The sequence below is a fragment of the Lithobates pipiens genome, unplaced genomic scaffold, assembly GCF_037356315.1.
Source record: "Lithobates pipiens isolate NorthernLeopardFrog02 unplaced genomic scaffold, aLitPip1_a1.2 Scaffold_19, whole genome shotgun sequence".
In the NCBI taxonomy this organism is placed as follows: domain Eukaryota; kingdom Metazoa; phylum Chordata; class Amphibia; order Anura; family Ranidae; genus Lithobates; species Lithobates pipiens.
The window spans coordinates 84,688,312-84,712,846 of NW_027507764.1; the positions used below are offsets into that span (position 1 = coordinate 84,688,312).

Below are 24,535 nucleotides of genomic sequence, written 5' to 3' on the forward strand. Positions count from 1 at the left end.
GACGATATCGCGGCTCCGGCCACTCACAGCGCCGGAGCCGCGATACCCGGAAGAAACGCAGAGGGAGCATGTCAGCTCCCTCGGCGTGGAACGTGGCAGATGTCGGGGCCTCGTTCTAAGGTAAGTATTTCATAATGAGCTAGTATGCGGTGCATACTAGCTCATTATGCCTTTTGCTTTGCAGGTGTTAAAAAAAAATTTAAAAAAATAGCGGGTTTACTACCGCTTTAACCTGGCCATAACGTTATGGCTGATCGGTGTAGACGTAAACCCTAACTAAATGGCATTTAGTTAGCACAGTTGTCATTTAAAAATAAATATTTGTTTAATCTTTTTTCATTCCAAATCACATCTTAGGGCTGCTAATCCTTGGCAGCATGTTTGCAGCCACTTCCTCTCTGAATGCACTCTGAAAATGGCAGGTGGTATTTATCAGGTTGGATCTCCTGATGGTTACAACAGTGGACCATGGCTGTTTAATGTGTGTTCAAATGTCCACTTGTCTCCATTGGAAGCCAAGTGACAGGGTGACAACACAGAAGCAAACCTAGGAGACAGGAACAAAGTGTTGTCACCCTATAACAGTAAGTACCTGAACAAGGACATTCATGGCAGGATCATCAGGTATTATTTTATTGAAAAATACAAATTTAAAAATACAGTGACTTTGAAAATTACATCAATTTGTTATAGTTTAGGTAAGGGGAAGCTCCCCCTCTGCTGACAAATATGGCACCATTTGGAGGGGGAAAAGGGAGCGAGTACCTGGTTTTGAAAGGTACTTGCTTGCACGTCTGGCTCAGTTTGCCACGGTGAACTGAGACGGAAGATAAGCCTCCCTCCTCCTCCTTCCTCCACACCTGGCCCATTCACAGAGTGCAGCATGCTTCAAACATGTGCAGTAGAGATCCAGCTGTGAAGCCACAAGGCTTCACTGCTGGTTTCCCTTAGTAGAGATAGCAGCAGCAGCGCCTGATAGCCGATTGAAAAAATCGGTTTCGGTGCTTACATTGGACAGGTAAGTGCCAGAATATTAACCTTTTTCCACCAAGCGCACACAAATATGTGGCCTCACAGCATTGAAGATTAACCCCTTAGCGTTGAGCGCATGCAAATATGCGGCATCTTGGCGACCAGGCCTTGTCGCCCTGCGCACTCCTGGCACATTTACCAGTGACTAAAGGAAAGCTCCTGTTCTCTACTTGTGATTGGCAGCTTTCCAATCATGTGACCGCCATGACACCTCTTAGGACTCATTTACATTTTCTTCGGCTTCAACATGGCTTCAAACAGGCTTTGTTAAAGCTCTTTGAACGCTACACCTACATTTGCTTTGCTTTGGCTTCGCTTTAAAAATTGTACCCCATGTAGCTTCAGTGGTGCTTCAAATCATCTTCAAACCCTCCGTAGAAGTCTAAGGCAAAGCTCACTTGAAGCCCCAAATAGCCTTAGCGAAGCTCCGCCAAAGCCCCGTTGAAGCCCCACCGAAGCTCCACCAAAGCCCTACGAAGCCTCATTGAAGCACCAAGCAAAAACAAGGCCGAAGTCTTGTTTTGAAGCAAGTGTAAACTAGCCCTTAAAAGGCTAGCAGGTGTTGGCTCTAAGGGGTTAAAGATTAGCAGCTACAGTATTCGTAGCTGCTGATTATTATTTTTTTTCTGAAGGAGCCTGGAGCTCCTCTTTAAGTACAGGCAGCTATTGAGGCTGACATTAAAGAGAACCTGTTGCTTTTGCCACACATGGGCAAAGGGCAGATTCACTACAAAGAGAACAATGCAATAATAACTCAAAGAATGGGAAAATACATAAATCCTTACATATAGAGCGCCTTGTTCCAGTCATCATTCAGGAAAACCTGATTATTATATAATAGGCAACATCTCCTTGCATCCTTGTGGCAGGCAATGAAGCCCTTACAAGCAGAATCAATGCATATAATATTCTATCGATTATTACATTTTGGTAGAACAGATGATGAAAATATGTTCAGAACTCTTTCTGTAGAACAAGAACTAAATAAAATAAAATGCAGCTTCTTGTCTCCACTCCAACAGCATTGTAATGGCTAATTTATACATGCATTAGGGGAATCATGTAAATATACTTTGATGGAAGCATCTGGAAGTGTACGTGTCACCACTTTGTCACATGAAACATTTTAAATAGCGTGAATCGGCACAGCATGAAAATGCGGCATCCAAACAGCTCCTGGGCGCCCGTTATCTTGGGTTGTCATAGCAACCTCTCAAGAGCAAAAGAGGGAGACTTTATAACAAATGGCAGGGAGGAAGGTGCCACATAATAGCTCATCTATTCTCTTACCATAATTTTACATACAAAGAAAAACAAAATCCATAAATTTTCCCCCAAAGGAAGCATTCATTTAAAAACAATAAAAAAAAAAAAAAAAACAGTTACAAATAGATTTTTTTTTAATACAAATTTATTTTTTTATGTAATCTGTATTAATCTCAACTAATATTAATTCTTTATGATAAAGAACATAGAGGTGTATCTCATAGCAACTACTCTGTTGTCATCTGTTAAATGATTGGTTAACCACTTAAGCCCCGGACCAATTTGCAGCCAAAGGACCAAGCCCCTTTTTTGTGATTCGGCATTGCGCCGCTTTAACTGACAATTGCGCGGTCGTGCGATGTGGCTCCCAAACAAAATTGACGTCCTTTTTTTCCCACAAATAGAGATTTCTTTTGGTGGTATTTGATCACCTCTGCGGTTTTTATTTTTTGCGCTATAAACAAAAATAGAGCGACAATTTTGAAAAAAATGCAATATTTTTTACTTTTTACTATAATAAATATCCCCAAAAATATCAAAAAAATTTTTTTCCCTCAGTTTAGGCTGATACATATTCTTCTACATATTTTTGGTAAAAAAAAATCACAATTAGCGATTATTGATTGGTTTGCGCAAAAGTTATAGCGTTTACAAAATAGGGGATAGTTTTATAGCATTTTTATTAATATTTTTTTTTTACTAGTAATGGCGGCGATCAGCGATTTTTATTGTGACTGCGACATTGTGGTGGACACATTGGACATTTTTGACACATTTTTGTAACCATTGTCATTTATACAGCAATCAGTGCTATTTAAATGCACTGATTCCTGTGTAAATGACACTGGCAGTGAAGGAGTTAACCACTAGGGGGCAGTGTAGGTGTTATGCATGACGTTGTGTGTTTTTTTTATTGTAGGGGGTGTGGCCTGGCATGTGATGTCACTGATCGTCCTTCCCTATAAAACGGTGACACAGGGAAGCACGGGGAGAGGTTTGTTTACACAGACCTCTCCTCGTTCTTCAGCTCTGTGACCCGATCCCGTGACACCAGTGGTGATCGGATCCGCTGGTCCCACGGCCACGGTCACGGAGCTCAGGACTGGGTCGGTAGCACACCATGAAAAAGAAATAGGAGAATAAAGAATTCTTCAGATGGTGCTCCACCACAAAATGTGCATAAAAAATGTAAACTCACCAGAACCTTAAAACAAAAAGCCTTGTAGAAATGATGGGTTTCTTTCAACCAACAGCATGAATGAAAACGATCCTTCTGACTTTAGCACTAATCAGGCAAAAGGGCTCAGGAAAAACATATGGATGATCATAGCGCAATTTCTTTGTTGCAAATGAATAAAGGCAAGTAGGTAAAATAATGCGCACTTACATTTAGATGTGCTACATACTAGCACCAACATGTACAGCTTAGAGTAGATATGCACGCCATTCTGTTACATGCGTCCGCATTCTACTGATATCACATCCAGTCCAGTTGGTTCCCAACCCCTGTGTTTTGGAACGCACGCTGCGGCTAACAGAACGCCATGCATATCTACTCTAAGCTGGTTAGCATATAGCACATCTAAATGTAAGTGCGCATTATTTTTGGCTTTAAAGTTCTGGTGAGTTTACATTTTTTATGCACGTTTTGTGGTGGAGCACCATCTGAAGAATTCTTTATTCTCCTATTTCTTTTTCACGGCCATCTGACTTTTTTTTGTGAATATATATTGAAGAATGTTTGCTTGGACCTTATATACAATATATTTTTTTACCTAGTTTTCAATTTTTATTGTGGGATGGTTTATATGATTATATGATTATATCACTCATGTTGTAGGATGAAGGTTTATATATGAGTTAGAGCCACAACCTTTATTACACAAAGTTATTTCATGGATGTTTTACATATTACACCATGAATTATCTCTGTTCTTCCTCTATATTATTTGCTGTTCTATCTGGCTGGGATACCTTTTTGGGCAATTGAGTGGTCTTCTGATGGAGTGTCCTGGTACACATATGCAGGGCTGCTGTTAGAAATCATGGGGCCCCATACAGCCTAAACTAAAATTATTATTAGCGGACACAAACATAACAGAGAACCTGCGTAAATGAGCCCTTTGATAATAGAACAGGGAGGGGGAAGCAATTACAGGAACAATGCCCCGTGTTTCTCCCTGCAGCAGCTAAAAGTTGGTGGGAGGGAGAGAAACCAGCTTTTATCTGCTGCAGAGAGCCGCACAGGACATCTTTCTGTAATTGCTCCCCATATTGAGAACACTGATTCCTCTTGCTGTTCGGGCCCCTCTGTGTGCCGGGGCCCCCTACAGGAGGACTGGTGGTCCCCCCTATCAGCAGCCCTGCACATATGTGCTGTTAGACCTCCTGAAATTTAGGGTCTAACCATCTGGTAAGCAATAAACATGTGCATTGGTGGTGAAGCATGGAATGGATCCCATTCAAGAGTGGCATAGCTCCCAAGTGTCCCTGATTTAGAGGGACTGTCCCTGATTTGGAGAAATTTCCCTTTGTCCCTTATTCCTCCTCATTTGCCCTTCATTTTGGTCTGATCTATATAGCAGTATGTAAAATGCACTTTTTATCTATCAAAAAGTGTCTTCCAACACTAAACCTTTCATCTGATTTCTAAATTGCTGCATTTGTAAAGTCCAAAAGCCAATATAAAGGAATAGTAGTGGTAAAAAAAGCACTTGTGGGTTTAACCAATCTTGTTTTTTTTTGTACAATTCTCTTTTAAGGGGGCGTGATAAAGGGTGTGTCCTGTGCCTGCATACTTTTGCTTATGGGTGTCCCTCATTCCCATCTCGAAAAGTTTGGAGGTATGGAGTGGTACTGGGGTGGATTTACCAAGTGCAGTTGCTCCAGAGCTTAGTAAATGAGGGGAAGCAACTCTTTGCAAACAATACCTAATCACGTGCAAGGAAAACAAATAAAATGCATTTTGTGCTTGCACATGATTGGATGATGGAAGTGAACAGAGCTTCCCCTTATTTACTAAGCTGTGGAGCAAAAGCATCTGCAAAGTGCACAGTCATTTTGCCTTTAGTAAAATTCACCCCACTATGTGTCATCATTTATTGGACATTTCCCACTTTTGGTTGTTTTCAACACTAATTGATGTTCACATTTTTCACTTGTGAATTATTTGTCACGTTTATACTATATTTTCTATGTGGATTATGAATGTTTTATTTATGATTATGTGATTTAAAGGGGACAGTGCAACATTTTTTTATATACGGTACACTTCTGAATTGCTGTTTTGTCGCCTGAGCAATGCATCAGCGCAGGGCAAAAAATGTTTTAAAAAATATTGTATTACTACTTTAACCTTTTTTAACAATACCTAATTGTCAAATTGTTTGAAAGAATGACTGTGAGATTATTTTCTTTATTTCCCATCTGCCAATCAGCCCTGGAAACATGGAAGCTGCCTAGTTGCTGTTGGCAACAAAGACAGTTCCTTTTTTAGACATTTCAACCACAAGGCCAAAAATGATCTAGCTTTCTCTAAACTCCAAACTTTGTAATCACAATCATCCTCCTTATTTTTTCCTTGTGTTTCCTTTGCAGACATCTCGTGATCTGGCCTGTTTTATACAGTTTGATAATGTCAATGTTTATTATGGCATGCAGTATAAAGTCAGATACAAAGCTCCGACGGACCACTGCTTTGTCCTGAAGGTATGTTGTGTGCATAAACATCACGGTTAGGAAAAGTGCAGGAAACCGATTGCCTTTAATTATGCTGATTATTAAATAATTTTAGGTACTCAGTGATTTATTTGGATAATGATGTATGGTTTATTTTATATAGGGGGCGGCGAGGATTCTCGTCTACGTCTTAGTTGTTTACTGCAAAGGATTTCAGCTCTGAATGTGTTGTAATGTTGAAAATATCCAAATTGTTTTATGTAATGGGCTCTGCATTAAAAGTGCACTCAAAGTCTAAGATTGAAAATGTAGAATTTTAACTACGGTAACTACACGCTGCATGGCTTTAAATGCTGAACACTGGGGAAAAAAAATTAAAGTGGAATTCCAGCTTAATCCTATCCTTAAAAATGTCCCCTTGCCTCCTAACATCGATACTAACTAACCTGTGTAAGAAAGATGTGTATACTTACCTATTTTCAGGCTGCTCCAGTCCAGTGTTGTGATCCTGCTCCCCTGTGTCAGCCAGCACTGCTGCAGGGGAGAGGAGGGAGAACTGACAACGGGTGAGCCATTGAAGCCTATAGGTAACATCAGCTACAGGCTTTACTAGCCATTGTCGGATTCCTCTTTACTCTCCCCTGCAGCTGCCACTGGCTGATACAGGGGCTATCACGTGACCAAAGCAAAGCAGCCTGAAAATAAGTAAGCATATGCATCTTTCTTGCACAGGTTAGTTAGCATACAAGAGGGGAATTCCCCTTTAACCTCCCTGGTGGTATTCCCGAGTGTGGCTCGGGGTTAAATTTCAGTGCCACTAGCAGTAATCCTGAGCCACACTCATGATTGCCGAATCCTGGTACAGCGTACTTACCTTGCCACCACGATCCTGCAATGTCCACCCCCCTCCCCCCCCGCTGTGTCCTCTGCCAGGTCCTCCTCGCAATGACAGAACTGAGGCTGTCAATCCTCTGAAGCTCCCTCTCGTGTCACCTTTCATCTCTTGGTGTCAGGAAAACTTGTCAGAAGTGATTCATGCTGATAGCAGAGTAACAAAGCAGCAGACAGAAATTACACTTAGCACTCTTAACTGAGACAAATACACACTATTGAGGGACAGGCTTTGTTCATATTTCATGTCTGAAGTTTACAACCGCTTCAAAGCTGCTTCCTTTTGCTTCCTGTATGATGGAGGACCAGCTGTCTTTCATTGTATGTGAGCTCTTCAACTCCCCCCACCCCTTGACATCGGACAGCGGAGGAAAGCTCCATAAGTATATTCTCATCTTCATCATCTCTTAGATCAGTGGTCTCCAAACTGTGGCCCAGGGGCCGGATGCAACCCTTTTCTTGCCTTTATCTGGCCCTTGGGGCACTATTCCTCCCACTGATGCGAGCCACTATTCTGCCATCTGACACCAACAATGGGGCCCCCGTTTCTCCAACTGACACCTATAATGGGGCAATATTTCTCCCAATGAGAACAACAATGGGCACTATTACTCCCCCAATATCAAATGGAGTAATGTTTACTCCCACTGCTGCCAGGAAAATGTCCACTTCCGCTGGCCATAGTCCAGCCCTCCTAAAGTCTGTAGCACAATAAGTCGGCCATTTGTTTAGAAAGTTTGGAGACCCCTGCCCTAGATAAAACAAGCAATTAACCCTAGCAGTCTGTAGGGATGGTTATTATTCCCTGGATTTCCGTTTTAAGGGACACCTGTACGTAAAACATTTTTTTACTTAGCTGTCCCCACCCCTATGAGCCCTGCCCACCCGGTCCTATACTTACCTTCAGTCCTAATCCAACATTGTGTAGCCCTTCTCCAAACTTTGCAATCATTCCTCTGAAAATGGCTGCTCAGTATTGTGCATGCACACTGCAGCCCCAATTATTCCTATGGGAAAGCCATATGGAAAGCTAGACCCTTATCTTATGTTCAGTGGCGGCTGGTGTTTTTTTTGTTTGGGTGGGCGGCAAACAACCACCCCCCCCCCCCCCCGCGGCACCATGGGCGTCCGCAAGTAGGGGCAAGGGGGGTCAAGTGCCCCCCCGGAATCAGGGATCGGATCTTAAAGAGGAACTGCACCTTTTAAAAAAAATATTAAAAGCCAGCAGCTACAAATATTGCAGCTGCTGACTTTTAATAAATTGACACTTACCTGTCCCAGGGTCCAGCGATGTCGGCGGCAGATGACGAGCAATCGTTCGTCTATCTGCTGCCCCCTCCGCCATCTTCTGTTAGGAAATGGGGAAGTGAAGCATTGCGGCTTCACTGCCCGGTTTCCTACTGCGCATGCGTGAGTTGCGCTGCGCATCTCTACTGGTCCCCGCTCTGTCCTGGGAATTGTGTTTCCCAGAACACAACGGGGGGCGGGGCATCTGTGGCGGTCTTGTCCCGGAAGTGGGTGCAGATACCTGGATTATCCAGATAACTGCACCCCCCTGAAAGGTGCCGATTGTGGCACCGGAGGGGGGGAGGGATCAGATGAGAGGAACTTCCACTTCAGGGTGGAGGTCCGCTTTAAATTCAGCACAGTTGTGGCACTATCGGGGTGCGGGCAGCACGCACCTGGTTGCCACTTGCCAGTGGGGAGACTAGGAGAGGAGAGCATCATGGGACATGTAGTCCCAAAGATTGGTGGCCCCATTTTCCACAGGGAGGAGGCTACAGCTCAATCAAGAGAGAGATTGAGAGACTGCAGCCTGGAAAAAGCTGAGGGAGAGAGCTCTACAGGACAAAGAATGAGTGTGCTGGGCGGAAGCCAGAGAGAGAGCCACGCTGCCCAGCACCGCCAGAGAGAGAGCCACACTGCCCAGCACCACCAGAGAGAGCCACGCTGCCCAGCACTACCAGAGAGAGAAACACTGAGCCACTACCAGGGTACAGACTTGCTACATTACTGACTGGAGTCGGCCCCGAGGAACCCAGAGTGAGCGATCGTCCAGCCGGAGGGATCACTGTTGTAGTTTCGCTGGGTCTGGTAAGAGGGCCTGTTGGCCATTATCCATTACTTATCCTAAGGACTGTACTACATCTGTAGTCTCTGACCATGATAATATGATAATGAGATTGTCGAAAAGGGGCGGTGCATGGGTGACCCTAAAATGATGCCCCCCCTGAAAAAAATTCTGCGGACGCCCATGCGCGGCACCTCAAACACACACCCCCGCCGTGGATTCCACTGTGCGTCTCCTCCCCTCCTCCTAAGCTTCCAATAGGATTGCCGACCGTTCAGCCAATCAGGAAACAGGTAACAGACCCACGCTTCCTGATTGGCAGATAGGCGATTCAGTGTTAGAAAAGCAAATATTAATTTGTTTTTCTAATAAATCTGTTTTGAAGCCTATTAGAGCCTTTGGCTCTAATCAGGTGCTTCAAAAAAACACCCCCACTGCTGTAATTCATGCACCCGGTGCCCTGAAAAGCAACGGACACATGAATAGGGGGTGGCCACAGCTGCCATGGATAGATTTATGCTATTCATGAATCTATCCATTAACCATTTAGGGGGTGGTGTGATAGAGGGGGCGGCATTCATGTGCCCTTAATGGACGAGCCACCACTGCTATTGTCTATGGGTTACCTATAATATTCTAAACCCTTACAAACCACTTTGACCTACAGGTAAGCCTAGATTAAGGCTTACCTGTAGGTCCAAGAAATATCTCCTAAACCTATATGGTTTAGGAGATATTTGCCCGAAAACGGGCACCGATGTCTACGTCGCATGCGCCGTAGACAGCGGCGCGCAGGCGCACTGAGCGCTGCATTTCCAAGAATGGAGCTGCCGCGCGCGTCGACTCCCGTGCACATGCGCGGGACTGACGTCATCGCGGCTTCGCCGAATGACAGCGGCAGAGCTGCGAGACGCCACCAACAAGATGGATGCGGCGGACTACAGGGGACAGCGGCGACTTCGCTGGCTCCTGTGTCAGGTAAGTGACACATAATGGACTACTATGCGATGCATAGTAGTCCATTATGCTTTGCCTTTGCAGGGAATGAAAGAGGAAGTAAACTCATCAGGGTTTACTTCCTCTTTAAATAAAGTGCCTTGCAACGTGCTAGTGCATTTAACCTGCGTTGGGTTTCTAAAATGACAGTATGATTAGTTGGACCTTTCAGATGTGAGTTCTTCTTTAAGTTCAGCTCCAGTTCATCCCATGTAACATTTCCTATCTTTAGAACATAATAGATCTCGGATAGTGGATCATCCTGGCTATACAATAAATTATGTTTTCTAAAAAAAAACATCTGTGTTCACTTATGGCTGCCTTGTATTACGTGCAGTGGATTACCATTAGTCTGTATGTAATTTCCTATCTGACATATGTTTGTCATAATTCTAATTAAACTGGAAATTCAAACAGAGCTATTTTATTTATGAAATCTTTAATCCAATCCCTTTATCTACAACATTCCTGAGTACAGAAGGATACATATGGAATTCCAGACTATGTCCTGCCATCTACTGGCAGAAGAGTGTAAATATCCAATTCAAATTTTTTCACCAACTGAACCTGTAATGACACATTTGCTGTGTAAAGCCCCATATACACTATCAAATTTCCTGTGTCTATATATGCATCCAATTCTTTTTTTATTAATATCATGTTTTAATATTTTCAAATAAATGTATATTCAATTCTTGATATCTATATTGTTTGAAGGCTCTCTGCCTTTTTAAAGTCCCACAGAGGAAAAAATCTCCCATTGTGTACTTACAGTGCCTTGCAAAAGTATTCAGCCCCCTTGAACTTTTCAACCTTTTGCCACATTTCAGGCTTCAAACATAAAGATATAAAATGTTTATTTTTTGTGAAGAATCACCAACAAGTGGGACACAATTGTGAAGTAGAACGAAATCTATTGGATTTTTGAAACTTTTTTAACTAATAAAAAAATGAAAAGTGGGGCGTGCGTTAATACTTTGTAGAGCCACCTTTTGCTGCGATTACAGCTGCAAGTTGCTTGGGGTATGTCTCTATCAGTTTTGCACATCGAGAGACTGAAATTCTTGCTCATTCTTCCTTGCAAAACAGCTCGAGCTCAGTGAGGTTGGATGGAGAGCGTTTGTGAACAGCAGTTTTCAGCTCTTTCCACAGATTCTCGATTGGATTCAGGTCTGGACTTTGACTTGGCCATTCTAACACCTGGATACGTTTATTTGTGAACCATTCCTTTGTAGATTTCGCTGTATGTTTGGGATCATTGTCTTGTTGGAAGATAAATCTCCGTCCCAGTTTCAGGTCTTTTGCAGACTCCAACAGGTTTTCATCCAGAATGGTCCTGTATTTGGCTGCATCCATCTTCCCCTCAATTTTAACCATCTTCCCTGTCCCTGCTGAAGAAAAGCAGGCCCAAACCATGATGCTGCCACCACCATGTTTGACAGTGGGGATGGTGTGTTGAGGGTGATGAGCTGTGTTGCTTTTACGCCAAACATATCGTTTTGCATTGTGGGCAAAAAGTTTGATTTTGGTTTCATCTGACCAGAGCACCTTCTTCCACATGTTTGGTGTGTCTCCCAGGTGGCTTGTGGCAAACTTTAGACTAGACTTTTTATGGATATCTTTGAGAAATGGCTTTCTTCTTGCCACTCTTCCATAAAGGCCAGATTTGTGTAGTGTACGACTGATTGTTGTCCTATGGACAGATTCTCCCACCTCAGCTGTAGTTCTCTGCAGTTCATCCAGAGTGATCATGGGCCTCTTGGCTACATCTCTGATCAGTCTTCTCCTTGTCTGAGCTGAAAGTTTAGAGGGACGGTCAGGTCTTGGTAGATTTGCAGTGGTCTGATACTCCTTCCATTTCAAAATGATCGCTTGCACAGTGCTCCTTGGGATGTTTAAAGCTTGGGAAATCTTTTCGTATCCAAATCCGGCTTTAAACTTCTCCACAACAGTATTACGGACCTGCCTGGTGTGTTCCTTGGTCTTCATGATGCTCTCTGCGCTTTCAACAGAACCCTGAGACTATCACAGAGCAGGTGCATTTATACAGAGACTTGATTACACACAGGTGGATTCTATTTATCACCATCAGTCATTTAGGACAACATTGGATCATTCAGAGATCCTTGCTGAACTTCTGGAGTGAGTTTGCTGCACTGAAAGTAAAGGGGCTGAATAATTTTGCACGCACCACTTTTCAGTTTTTTATTTGCTAAAAAAGTTTAAAATATCCAATAGATTTCGTTCCACTTCACAATTGTGTCCCACTTGTTGGTGATTCTTCACAAAAAATTTAAATTTTATATCTTTATGTTTGAAGCCTGAAATGTGGCAAAAGGTTGAAAAGTTCAAAGGGGCTGAATACTTTCACAAGGCACTGTATATAGGGATGTGGGCAGAGTGGTCTTTTTCCACTAAGATCTTGGCACTACAGTAATTATTTGCCTCTGTAAGGATCAATAGCAAGCTCAAAACTGAAGCAACAGCAACCGTGAGCTTGGTTTAACCCCTTGTATACCGCACCGTTTATAAATGTACGCTGGTAGACAAGGGTGACGCTGCCAGATAATATCGAATCAATGCTTCAACGTACAATAAACATGCATACTTATTGTGTATGAATATATGAAAATTTGTATATGAAAAAAATGCATAGAAATAGCTCATTTGATGGAAAACACCCCAACAATTCCAATTTACTGCAGGTATGTAGCCAGTTATGCTCACTTCTCACTGAAGTATCCCCACCTGTCTAAGCACTGGTCATGTGGCCTGCTAATGTGACATTGTTCAGAATGGCCATTCAGGCTCAAAAATGTCATGAGCTCCCCCATACCTGGGAGTTCCTACATTAGTGAGAATTCAAGCAGTGCAGGCAGGTGGCAAGGGAGCGTTGCTGGGTAGGTCTATATTAGATATGTGCAATACCTAAGAATTTGTTTGCTTTCCTTTCATCCGTTTTTTGCTTTTTTCGAAAATTCTAAAATACAGAAATTGGAAAATTCAGAAATTGGAAAATTCTAAAATTCAGAAATTGGAAAATTCAGAAATTGAAAAATTCTAAAATTCGAAAGAACCAAAATCCAATAATCTAAAAATTTGAAGTAATAACTAACTAACTAACTAACTAACTAACTAACTTATAATAACTATTAAAATATAGGTATTAGAATTTCCTTTCAAATTTGGCTGTTAGTGAACGTAACGAATACAAATTTATCTGAAGTTGCGAATTATCCAAAATAAAGAAAGCCGCATCTAAACAAATGGAACAGAACAAAATAATAATAAATAATAAAAAGTTTTTTTTATTATTGGTATTTATTATTATTAATCTGTTACGTTCCATTCGTTTAGATACAACATTCTTTATTATGGATAGTTTTAACTTTGGATAAATATTCGTTACGTATTCGTTACGTTCACTAACAGCCAAATTTGTAAGGAAATTCCAATACCTATAATTTAATAGTTAGTAATAGTTAAGTTTTATTATTTAAAATTTTCGAATTTTCAGGTTTTTGAATTTTTCGGATTTTCGTTCTTATTTTTGTATTTTCATTGTTTTGAATTTTCGTATATCATTCTTATTTTTGTATTTACGAATTTTCAGAATTTCAAATTTCCGAATTTTGAATTTCCGAACTTTAGAATGTTCTGATTTCTGAAATTTTAAATTTACGAATTTTAGAATTTGCGAATATTCAGAAAAATTTGGAAATTCAAAACTACGGATATTTCGGAATTGACTCATTTGTCTAAATTTGATAAAAAACGAATTTGGAGCTAAACAAATTGCACATGTCTAGTCTATATTGCTGGAAGGATTAGAATGTGCCGACACATAAATGGGCAAAGTACTAACATTCCTTTAAATCTGCCATGATATACGTTAGGCCTGTTTGGATCTTTTTATCGCTTGCCTTTTAGTTTACTACCAGCAGAAAATGTTATCAGAGGACCACAGATCAGGTGAGAATAGTGCTGCCTGCTAGATAAGCAAATCTGCACAGAGCACATTTTTATTTTAAATAGTTTCTTTTATTTATGCAGATCTACAGGCTGGGTCCAAAAGAGGAAAGAACACATTTGCTTTAAATAATACTTTTTATTTATACAAATCATGATATGAGCCCTAAAAGAGGAACATCTTCCGAGGAAGGAGTGATGAGGGTGGGTCCAAAAGAAGGAAACCATATGAAATTAGGAGACGTTTGGAGTTATATCAGTTCATCTCCTCTCATAAGCAGATTACCAGAATAGCAGATGAACAGTTCCAAATTAGGCAGACATATAGGCCGAGCTAATTTCTTTCCTGCAACCAATTCGCACAATTCCCCCATCAACACAGACAGTGCTGACAGGGGAATCCCTCCTGCCGAAACATTGTATTCTCCCAGCAGGGGGGTGGGGGATGCCGTCCTCACTGGAAAAAGAGTGATTATTGCCAGTGGCTATAGCAGCCACTGGCATATATGATCGCAAGTAAATCTGGCAGGCTGGTTGTACCCAAGTTGATCAATCAAGATTTGAACTGTCTATGGCCGGCCTTACACAATCACTCGCAACACAATAAATTATTCACATTCCTCGTAAGAAATATTATGAAATAATCGCACCCATTACATTCACATTGTTTCTAAACCTCTCCCCACGCATTGTTCAAGCTGAAGTTTAGGTATGCCAATTTTTACATAGTTGCATTGGTCTAGCTTGGACCACCATAGGTATGTATGTGCCACTCCTGTGGGATCCCTATGGAATCTAGAAATCACTATAGTAGACACCACTATAGCTTCCGAGTTAGTGAACAAAGGATGTCACTCACTCGGCATGGGAGTCATTCAGAGAAAATTTTGCATTTTCTTAACTGCTTCAGCCCCGGAAGATTTTACCCCCTTCCAGACCAGAGCACTTTTTGCGATTCAGCACTGCGTCGGTTTAACTGACAAAATTGCACGATCGTGCGACGTGGCACCCAAACAAAATTGATGTCCTTTTTTTCCCACAAATAGAGCTTTCTTTTGGTGGTATTTGATCACCTCTGCGATTTTTTTTTGCGCTATAAACAAAAAAAGAGCGACAATTTTGAAAAAAAATCTATATTTTTTACTTTTTGCTATAATAAATATCCCCAAAAATATATAAAAAAACAAATTTTTTCCTCGGTTTAGGCCGATATGTATTCTTCTACATATTTTTGGTAAACACAAATCGCAATAAGCGTATATTGATTGGTTTGCACAAAAGTTATAGCGTCTACAAAATAGGGGATAGTTTTATAGCATTTTTATTATGATTTTTTTTTTATTAGTAATGGCGGCGATCTGCGATTTTTATTGTGACTGCGACATTATGGCGGACACATCGGGCACTTTTGACACTATTGTGCTATAAAAATGCAGAGTACCCCTAGAGAAAGCAGTTTGCAATGGAGGCACCCAAGCAAGCTTGCTCCTGAGCTGCTGCTCTGAATGTACATTCACATAAAGAGCCACGGCTCAGCCTCACCCCCTCTCCCCATTGGCTCACTAGCTGTGACAGTCTCAGCCAATGAGGAGGGAGAGTCCCCAGAGAGCTGAGGCTCTCATGCACATCGCTGGGTCATGATGGGGCTCAGTTAAGTATTGGGGTGGCTGGGGGGGGGGCTGCTGCACTCAGAAGGTGCACATAGAAACCACAATCACAAACTTGAAGCAAGCTTATTCATCAATTAGAGTTAGCCCTCATCAATGGATAAAGGAGCCTCACAATATGATATAAAGTGCTCAGCTTTTTGGGGGGTTTTGCTGCTAGAGCTAAACCTATATACCCTTAATAGGGTGAAGGCACCTTTTCTACCCAAGCTGAATAGCACAGGTGTCCCAACAGATAGAAGGTTTGAGTTTATCCATTGATGAAGGCTAACTCTAATTGATGAATACACTATAAGAGTATTACTATATTTTTGATGCCTACTATTGATGACTGGCTGAATTTTGTTGGTCCTTATTCTTCCCCTTTTTTCATGCTTCAACCAGTTCACAATCACCTGTGATCGTGGTTTCTATGGAAGGTGTATATGCGTCTCTGTCTACATCAAGATGAGGGGGTCATATATATATATATATATATATATATATATATATATATATATATATATATATATATAATTACACATGGTCCCCGACATGACTGTTTTTGAGTCGTAATCTGTGATTTGTGGTCTCCCCTGAGACTTTGATCCAAGACCCATCAACACCTACCCAATATTTCCAGAGGAAGCAACTAAATTGTGAAAAAAGCGTTGACAAAGCAAGCGTAGAGGATTTGTTAGATCATATTTCTCTATACAGATAAAATTATCCATACTCATACAGCTACGAATTTCTCTTCTCATATACTTAAGGATCCAACCTTCATGCTTGTTGCATTGGGTATGTGTCATATGGTTAAAGGCAAACAGAATACATTTAAAGATACATGGGCAGGATGGCTGTATTACTCCTCAGAAATAGGGGTGGATTAAACCCTTTTGGGGGCAATGCTGCGTTATGGATCAGATAGTCAGTGGGATGCATCTGGTGGGGGGAAATTGGGAGGAGGTAGGGTTTTTTTTTCTTTTTTTTTGTGTTTTTTGTGTTGTCTCTTTTTTCCTCCTCCGGGAGGCACAGTGGAGAGATGATTGATGTCATTAAAGGAAGAGGATAACACGGGCAACACGTAATGGAATCACATAAAGAAGGGTAGACTGAAAAGAGGTATAAAAATGAAATAATAGAGTGAGATTATATTGAATTAAAACACTAAACATAATAGGACACGAAAATAGTCATTTGAAATTATACACTTTTGTTATTTATTTTTTTTTTTTTTATTCATTTTTTTTGTATTGTTGGTTGTTTGACACACATAATAGGGTGCTGTAAAGCCCCCTTCTTAATTATACTTTGAATAATGTTTTGCACAAATTGAGTTTTGGTTAAGGGTAGGCAAGTGGGTGGGCTTTCCCCCTTTTTTTTCTCTTTTGAAGAAGAAAAAGGAAACAGAAAAGGATAAGACAAAGCAAGTGTGGAGGATTTGTTAGATCATATTTCTCTATACAGATCAAATTATCCATACTGATACAGATACAAATTTCTCTTCTCATATACTAAAGCTCCACCCTTCATGCTGGTTGTATTGGGTATCTGTTGACCTTGTCAAATAATAGGGTGTTGTCTAAATGGTATATGTTTTTTAATAATTTTGTAATAAAGACCACGTTTTTTATATTGCCACTGCCTCATGATGGACCCACAAAGTCAATTTTTTCTTTGAGATTTATTCTCAGTCCTTTTGTATATTCTGTATGCAGAGAATATTTAACTGATTGTACCAAGAGACAATGAATAATATAATAAAGTAGTCATGTACACTTCCCAAAAACCCAGTGCCTGCTGATTCTGCCCTAAATCAGCATTTTAAATTATGATCAATTGGGGGTCAGCGTTCGGGTGTATTGGGAAGGGGGGGGGGGCTTAATGTGTTCTGATTTTTCATTTTAAATGGTTAGGAAGTATACTTTAGAGATTTCAAAGACTGCAAAGGTATGTAATTACTAAACACCACTCTTTTTATTTTTCAGCATCCACAAATTCAGAAGGAATCACAATATATTAAGTATCTGTGCTGTGATGAACCATGGGTTCTCCACCAGTGGGTTACTGGCATCAGGATTGCCAAGGTAATTAAAAAGAACATATATCACATTTAGGTATACCAGAGCACCTTACAGGGTCCTCACTTATGTATAGCCAAAACTTTTTTGCAGGTTTGGATAGAGCAGGGAAAGGTTAAAATCACTGCCAGGGAAATTCTTTACTGTCTGTGTACCATTGGGGACATTTTCTTTCAGTTCCTGCCTCAGAGAGGCATTGGGTAGTGAGTGTAAAGTAAAGATTGTGTCCCTATTGGAAGAGTTTTACTCACCTCTTGTTCTAGGGGCAACTCTGACATTTTGAATTTCCCCTCACTTTCTTTCTTTGTGACAGTGGTCACCAAAATAAATAGTGATAAATATCCCCAGTGGGGATATAGACTGTAATAAAACCTTGAAAAATAATCTAACCTTTCCCTAGTCTATCCAAAATGTAAAACAAAATGCCTGGAGATATGCTTTAAGCCCACAGAATATACTGGGGTTGATTTACTAAAGGCAAATAGACTGTGCACTTTGAATGTGCATTTGCACTCTGCAAGTGTAGTTAGTCCGGAGCTTGAATGAGGAGAAGCTCTGCTGACTTCCATCATTCAATCGTGTGCAAGAAAAAATGCATTTTTGTTTTTAATTCGCCTTGTATATGATTGAGTATTCTTTCTGAAGTGAAACCTCATTCACTAGGCTCTAGAGCACAGTCTTTTCCTTTAGTAAATCCATCGCAATTTGTACCTGCTCACTAAGGCTCCATGCACACTAGCGTTTTTTAAGCTCCTAGAAGCTGTTATTAGCATTTTTATTTCTGCTCTTGGAACCTAAATAGTGTTATCCTATGTGTCCATGCTCACTACTTTAAGCTATTAGCATTTTTTGGGCTTCAGCGTCTAGGAGCAGAAAAATAATTGTTTTTGTAGAGTTCTTGGAGTGTTTTTCCAGCAGAAAAAAACGTTGAATGCTCAAAGGCTCCATGCACACTATGGGTTTTTTTTTAAGCTTAAAAAATGCTGGAAAAAATGCTAGATACAAAATGCTGGTAATAGCTTTTTGTAGTAGTTTTTTAGGAGCATTTAGCAGCATTAGCATTTTATTTTTCAGTTCCTACGCTAAAAAAATGCTATTAGTGGAATTTAGGAGCGTTTGGCAGGCTTTAGAGCAGGGGTCTCAAACTGGCGGCCCTCCAGCTGTTGTGAAACTACAAGTCCCATGAGGCATTGCAAGGCTGACAGTTACAAGCATGACTCCCACAGGCAGAGGCATGATGGGACTTGTAGTTTTGAAACAACTGGAGGGCCACCAGTTTGAGACCCCTGCTTTAGAGTGTCTCTGCTGGAAAAAAAATCCAAAAACTCGACTAAAACAATTTTTTTTCTGCTCCTAGACACCGAAGCTCAAAAAATGCTAAAAGCCTAAAGTAGTGTGCATAGACACATAGGATAGCACTATTTAGCGTCTAGGAGCAGAAAAATTTGAATAAACGCTTCTAGGAGCTTAAAAAAACACTAGTGTATATGGAGCCTAGATGATCCTAACTGCTTCTAAATGCTTCTAAAAGCTACTAAAATGCTACTAGAAGGTGACAGAAAAATGATATTATCAGCATTTTTGTCCTAGCTTTTTTTGAGCTTATGAAAAACGCCAATGTGTATGAAGCCCAAAGTAGGGGACTTACTAAACCTGGAGTACACAAACTGGTGCAGCTGTAGAACAAACTAAAGTTAAAAGATGATTGGAAACTATAACCAATCATCTTCTAACTTCAGCTTATTTTGTTAAACTTTGACAATAAAACCTAGAAGCTGATTGGTTTCTACACAGCCAGAGCTGAACCAGATAGTGTGCTCCAATTGTAGTAAACCCCAGAGCCACACTAAGCCACATGAGGTTACCTTAGCAGAAGATCCAGGGATATGTTTATTGAGCATGGTGGATGAGGCTTCTTTACCACAAAATACATATGTCCCTATTACTCGAGTATTATTTCAAACCTGTTAATTAATCTCTCAAAAAATAGTTATTCCCCTATTCCCCCCCCCCCCCCCCCCCCACATAGGAGGAACTAAAAACACAAATAAATCATACTTTGTCTAAAGAAAAGCTAATTTACCAACATAGAAACTGCCCAAACAAATTTGCTGCCCTGGGTTTAGCTGCAAATTTATTAATTCTGAATAGAATATTGTCTTAAAGAAGGGAAAACTGGCTGGTGTGTCCTATACTGGAGGTCACTAGGCCCCTGGGTATTCACAATGATCGACTAGTTATTAAATTGTTTATGGCTGTATGAAATACATGTGAGATTTATAATACATGGCGCTGAATGTGTTTTCCCTTTCTTTCTTTTTTTTTGTTTTTTTTTTTGTTTAGTTAAGTGTTTGGTTTAACTATACATTTTATATATGGTTATAATCATTTATTATATATATATAATTCTGTAGAGATATAGTGGATTCATCATGTATAAAAATGATGCAAGATGTTATTTAGATAATTATGTTTTTGGAAGGTTTGTAATTATATTGACAATTGACTGTAATTGTAAAGAGAGATTGGGTTGCACGATTGTTGGTTCTGTAAAAGAAATGTCTAAAAATGTATTAAAAATATTGGAACAAAAAAAAGAAACCCCAGCGAATGTTGTGCATATTCTTGTATATACAAGTCTCCTGCCTCTATGTTTACTGTAACATTTGTCACTGATATAAAAAACAAGAGCCAGAACACGAGGCATGCCTACTGAAGTCCGAGAGACCAAAAAAAACGCATGTACTTTTTTCAACGCAAGGAGAATGAGCATACAAGCATGAACAGGGACAATTAAAACGAATGGGATTCTGCATGTTGAGCATAATCAGGTGTAGGGGACGTGATTTCGTAGGTGTGGTTAAAAGTGAGTGTGGTCAGTAGGGTGCCCCCAGATTTCATTTTGAAAGTCTGCTCACCCTATATAAACGTTTTTATACAATTAGTCTAACAATAGGTTAAAAAGAGATCTGCGCAGTGATTGGGCCTAGGGTTGCCACCTGTCCGGGATTCACCCCGGACAGTCCGGGTTTTGAATCATGTGTTTGGGTTTCAGGCGGACTGGAACCCGGACACATTATTCAGACCAGGCTGTGGCTCCCCAAGTAACCAAGATAGTCACACACAAATCTGTTGCCTTCCGGGAGCTGTGGACAGCTGTCTGGGGGCAGGTTTGGCATCAATGGGGGGCAGGGCAATGATGTCAGCAAGAGCAATTTGGCTACACCCACTGTTCGCTGTGGCACGCTATGCGCACCACATTTCTACTCTCCTTAGGGGCACCCAAAGTTGTCCCAGGCCGATCAATTGTTCGGGTTTGGCTTGAAGAAAAGGTGACAACACTAATTGGCCCCTTTCTTTCAGTGAGACAGCGTTCTTGCAGGTTCAAATATATGGCTCATTTTTGGACTTATACAGCAAAATAGAGAAGAATTATTTAAAAATGCTGAACTAATAATAATGTACAGTACTAAAAAAAACTGGTCTGAATTTAGTAATGTAAATGTTAGAGCTTTTATATATGGTCAACCTACCATGTGTCCACAGTATACTAATCACCACTCTTGGTGCATTGCCTTTTCACTGCCCCAGCCAACATTATACCATGTAACCAGTTGCCAGTTGTTTCTTTTTTATATATATATATTTTAAATTAAACTTATACACAGAACACAATCTTGTTTGCTCTTGCAGTATGGGAAGGTTTTGTATGAGAACTACAAATCTGCCATCCACAAAGCAGGTCTGGCCTCTCGGTGGTCTTCGCTCAGCAGTTCCTCAACACCAAGCACAACAGGTACTACAACAATTCTCTCTTCCTCTTTTCTTCCCATCATTATACTTAGTTGTTAACCCATTTATGTCTAAGGTTGACATGTTCAATTTGCACATAAAATTCATATGTTACCTAAAGCAGTAGGAAATAACTCCCACATCACTACTGTTCCAATATTGGAACAAGAGGCATTAATGGCTTAAATATATTCATATAACCTAATGCCCCGTACACACAATTCGAATATTGTATGACCGATCATACAACCGTTTTCAGTTAATAATCGCAAGTAGAAATTGAATAGCTAAATAAAGTCACAAAAATTCTTGTACGATAGAACAAAAAAATCGGAAGTGATGTCATGTGTTGTAATGTATTTGTATTGTATTTTCGGATGACAACTATGCCGACTAAACAAAAATCGTACGATCTGGAATTGTACGAGGAAAATTTCTATGCATGTCCGATCAAATAATATCGGATGAATGGTCGTGATCGGCTGTCGAAAGAAGTGTACACACGATCCAAAAATCGTACAATCATTCCTTTGACGACCGTTTTCATACGATATTCGGATCGTGTGTACTGGCCATAAGTCAAGTATTGTGTGCATGTATATATATATATATATATATATATATATATATCCAAGGGATAAAGTTGTTACCAATAGCTAACCAAGTTCCAGCTGTCAAATATCTAGTGCCAATCAAAACAGGAAACCTAACGTGTAATTAGACAGTAACAATATTTAAACCTGAACTCCAGGGAGATACAAAAGACATAGATTAATGCAGCCCTGTATCCATTAGTACAATAGGTTTTGTCATGCTAAAAAGACATGATGATAGGAGGAGAGAGAGCAGAGTGAGCATAAAAGAACTCAAGAGTCTGCTGCTTCTCTTTTCACTGTCAAGTAACAGCCCAGGGGAGGGACAAGACCTGCAAGTGTTACTTTACTATAACAGAGAAAAATCTGGTCTCTCAAAAATGGGCTGTGCTGTGTGTCAGGGCTGTTTAAAGGGCAAGTTCACCTTTGTAATTTTTTTTTCTAAATTCCAGCTCCCCTATGCACCAATATAGCATTCATGTACTTTTTTTTGCAAACATATCAAAGCTTTCCATTAAATCTACAGTCACTTACTTTTCTTGTCCTAATCCACATTTCCAGATGTTTCCTTTAGTAATGTCTTCTTCCTGATCAAACTGTAGGTCATGACACAGGAAGCAGTTGATCAGCTGACCTCATTACCACACATCCTGCATCATCCATCCTCCCATCCCCAGGTACATGTTTTTTAAATGAAATGCACTCAATTGATTTCATTTAAAAATCCTGCACCTGGGAATCAGTGTTAATTTAGTCAATTAAAACGACTAAAACATTTTAGTTGACTAAATGAATACTATTTTAGTCCACTAAAATACGACTAAAACTAAAACAATTGAGATGACTAAAATACAACTAAAACTAAAAGCCATTTTAGTCAAAAGACTAAAATGAGACTAAAACTAAAATGAGACTAAAACTAAAATGTAATTTTAGTCAAAAGACTATGACAACAACTAAATTGCAATTACTGAAATGTACTGGAGATTTTATTCGACTAAAACGTAGGACATTTTAGTCGACTAAAATGTACTGGAGATTTAGTCAACTAAATATGACTAAAACTAAAACAATTGCAGAAGACTAAAATGGGACTAAAACTAAAATGCCGCTTTAGTCCTAAGACTAAAATTAACACTGCTGGGAATGTGGGGATGGATGATGCAGGGTGTGTGATAATGAGATCAGCTGCTCAACTCCTTCCTGTGTCATGACCTAAAATCTGATCAAGATGAAGACATTACTCATGGAAACGTCTGGAAACATGGATTAGGACAAGAAAAGTATGTGATTGTAGATTTAATGGAAAGCTTTGATATTTATGCAAAAATGAATGCTATTTTGGTGCATAAGGGAGCTGGAATTTTGAATAAAAAACATTTGGAACTGGATGGACAGAAGCAAGAATCTTTTGGAAGGTAAACCAGCTCATTTATATGTATTTCATCTGTGTGTTTAGCTGTTTGTCCGGGGTTCAGCTTTAACCTCCCCTCAGGTATTAAATATTACAACAGCAGTTCTCTTTTGGAAGAGTTAATTTTGACTGGATAGGCTTTTATTCAGCACCTCAGGTCATCACTGTAGTCAACATCAGAGTCTTCCACACTGTTCCACCTACCCTATGCATAGGGGTTGATTTACTAAAGGCAAATAGACTGTGCACGCTGCAAGAGCAGTTGCTCCAGAACTTAAATGAGGGGGGAGCTCTGATGACTTCCAACATCCAATCATGTTTAAGCAAAAATGCATTTTTTTTTATTTTCCATGCATGTGATTGGGTAATCTTTGTAAACTGAAACTTTACCTTGTTTACTAAACTCTGGAGCAACTGCACTTGCAGAGTGTACAGTCTATTTGCCTTTAAATTAACCCCATAGTGCACAGGACTTACCCAATATATGAAGAAGGGCTTGTGTGGCACAGGAGGAAAGGTTAAATACAATTTCCATTGTCCTGGATGCTGCTTCTGTCCCCCGGCGTCTCTGCACTGAGAACCGAGCCACCAAACACCGATGATGGCTCTGTTCTCACAGCACCCCGAGCAGAGAGCTGCTGCCTGTCAGTCAGCAGGTCTCCTCTCTGCTCCTTTACACTCATTGGCACATGGAGCTTTGGGGGGGTGGGGAGCGGCCATCTCAGACTCTTAGCGGCGCACTGAGAGGCTGACACAGGCATCAGTCCAGGCACCTGGCAGATCCAGTCTTTATTGTTGTAATGACACGGTTTTCCTGGACTGATTACAGTGATGTAACAAAACGAATTGCACTCCTGTGACCCATAGGAGAAGCCCAGCCAAACGAGCTCAGGCAGGACTTCTTCTTTAACAAACTTTTATTTTCAAATCTAAAAAAAATGCCTATAAGTGTAACCTGTACACAATAAGCGTAGCCTTTTTCTGGGCAAATTCAATATTCAGCCTAAAACCACTAGGAACCATTAATAGAAGTTGAGGTGTCACTAGTTCTCAGATTTTTTTTTGATAATGAATCCATATACAGCATGGCTCCCGATACAGTT

At 40.4% G+C, this 24,535-nt stretch overlaps 1 protein-coding gene across 1 annotated transcript in view; it reads left to right on the forward strand.

Moving 5' to 3' along the window:
- Window positions 1–24,535, forward strand: part of APBB1IP (amyloid beta precursor protein binding family B member 1 interacting protein) — a 191,392-nt gene that overhangs the window by 145,643 nt on the left and 21,214 nt on the right. Inside the window, exons 10-12 of the mRNA XM_077490997.1 lie at window positions 5,896–6,006; window positions 17,541–17,639; window positions 21,327–21,429. Of these exons, the coding sequence (XP_077347123.1) occupies window positions 5,896–6,006; window positions 17,541–17,639; window positions 21,327–21,429 (313 nt within the window). The remainder of the gene's footprint in view (window positions 1–5,895; window positions 6,007–17,540; window positions 17,640–21,326; window positions 21,430–24,535) is intronic.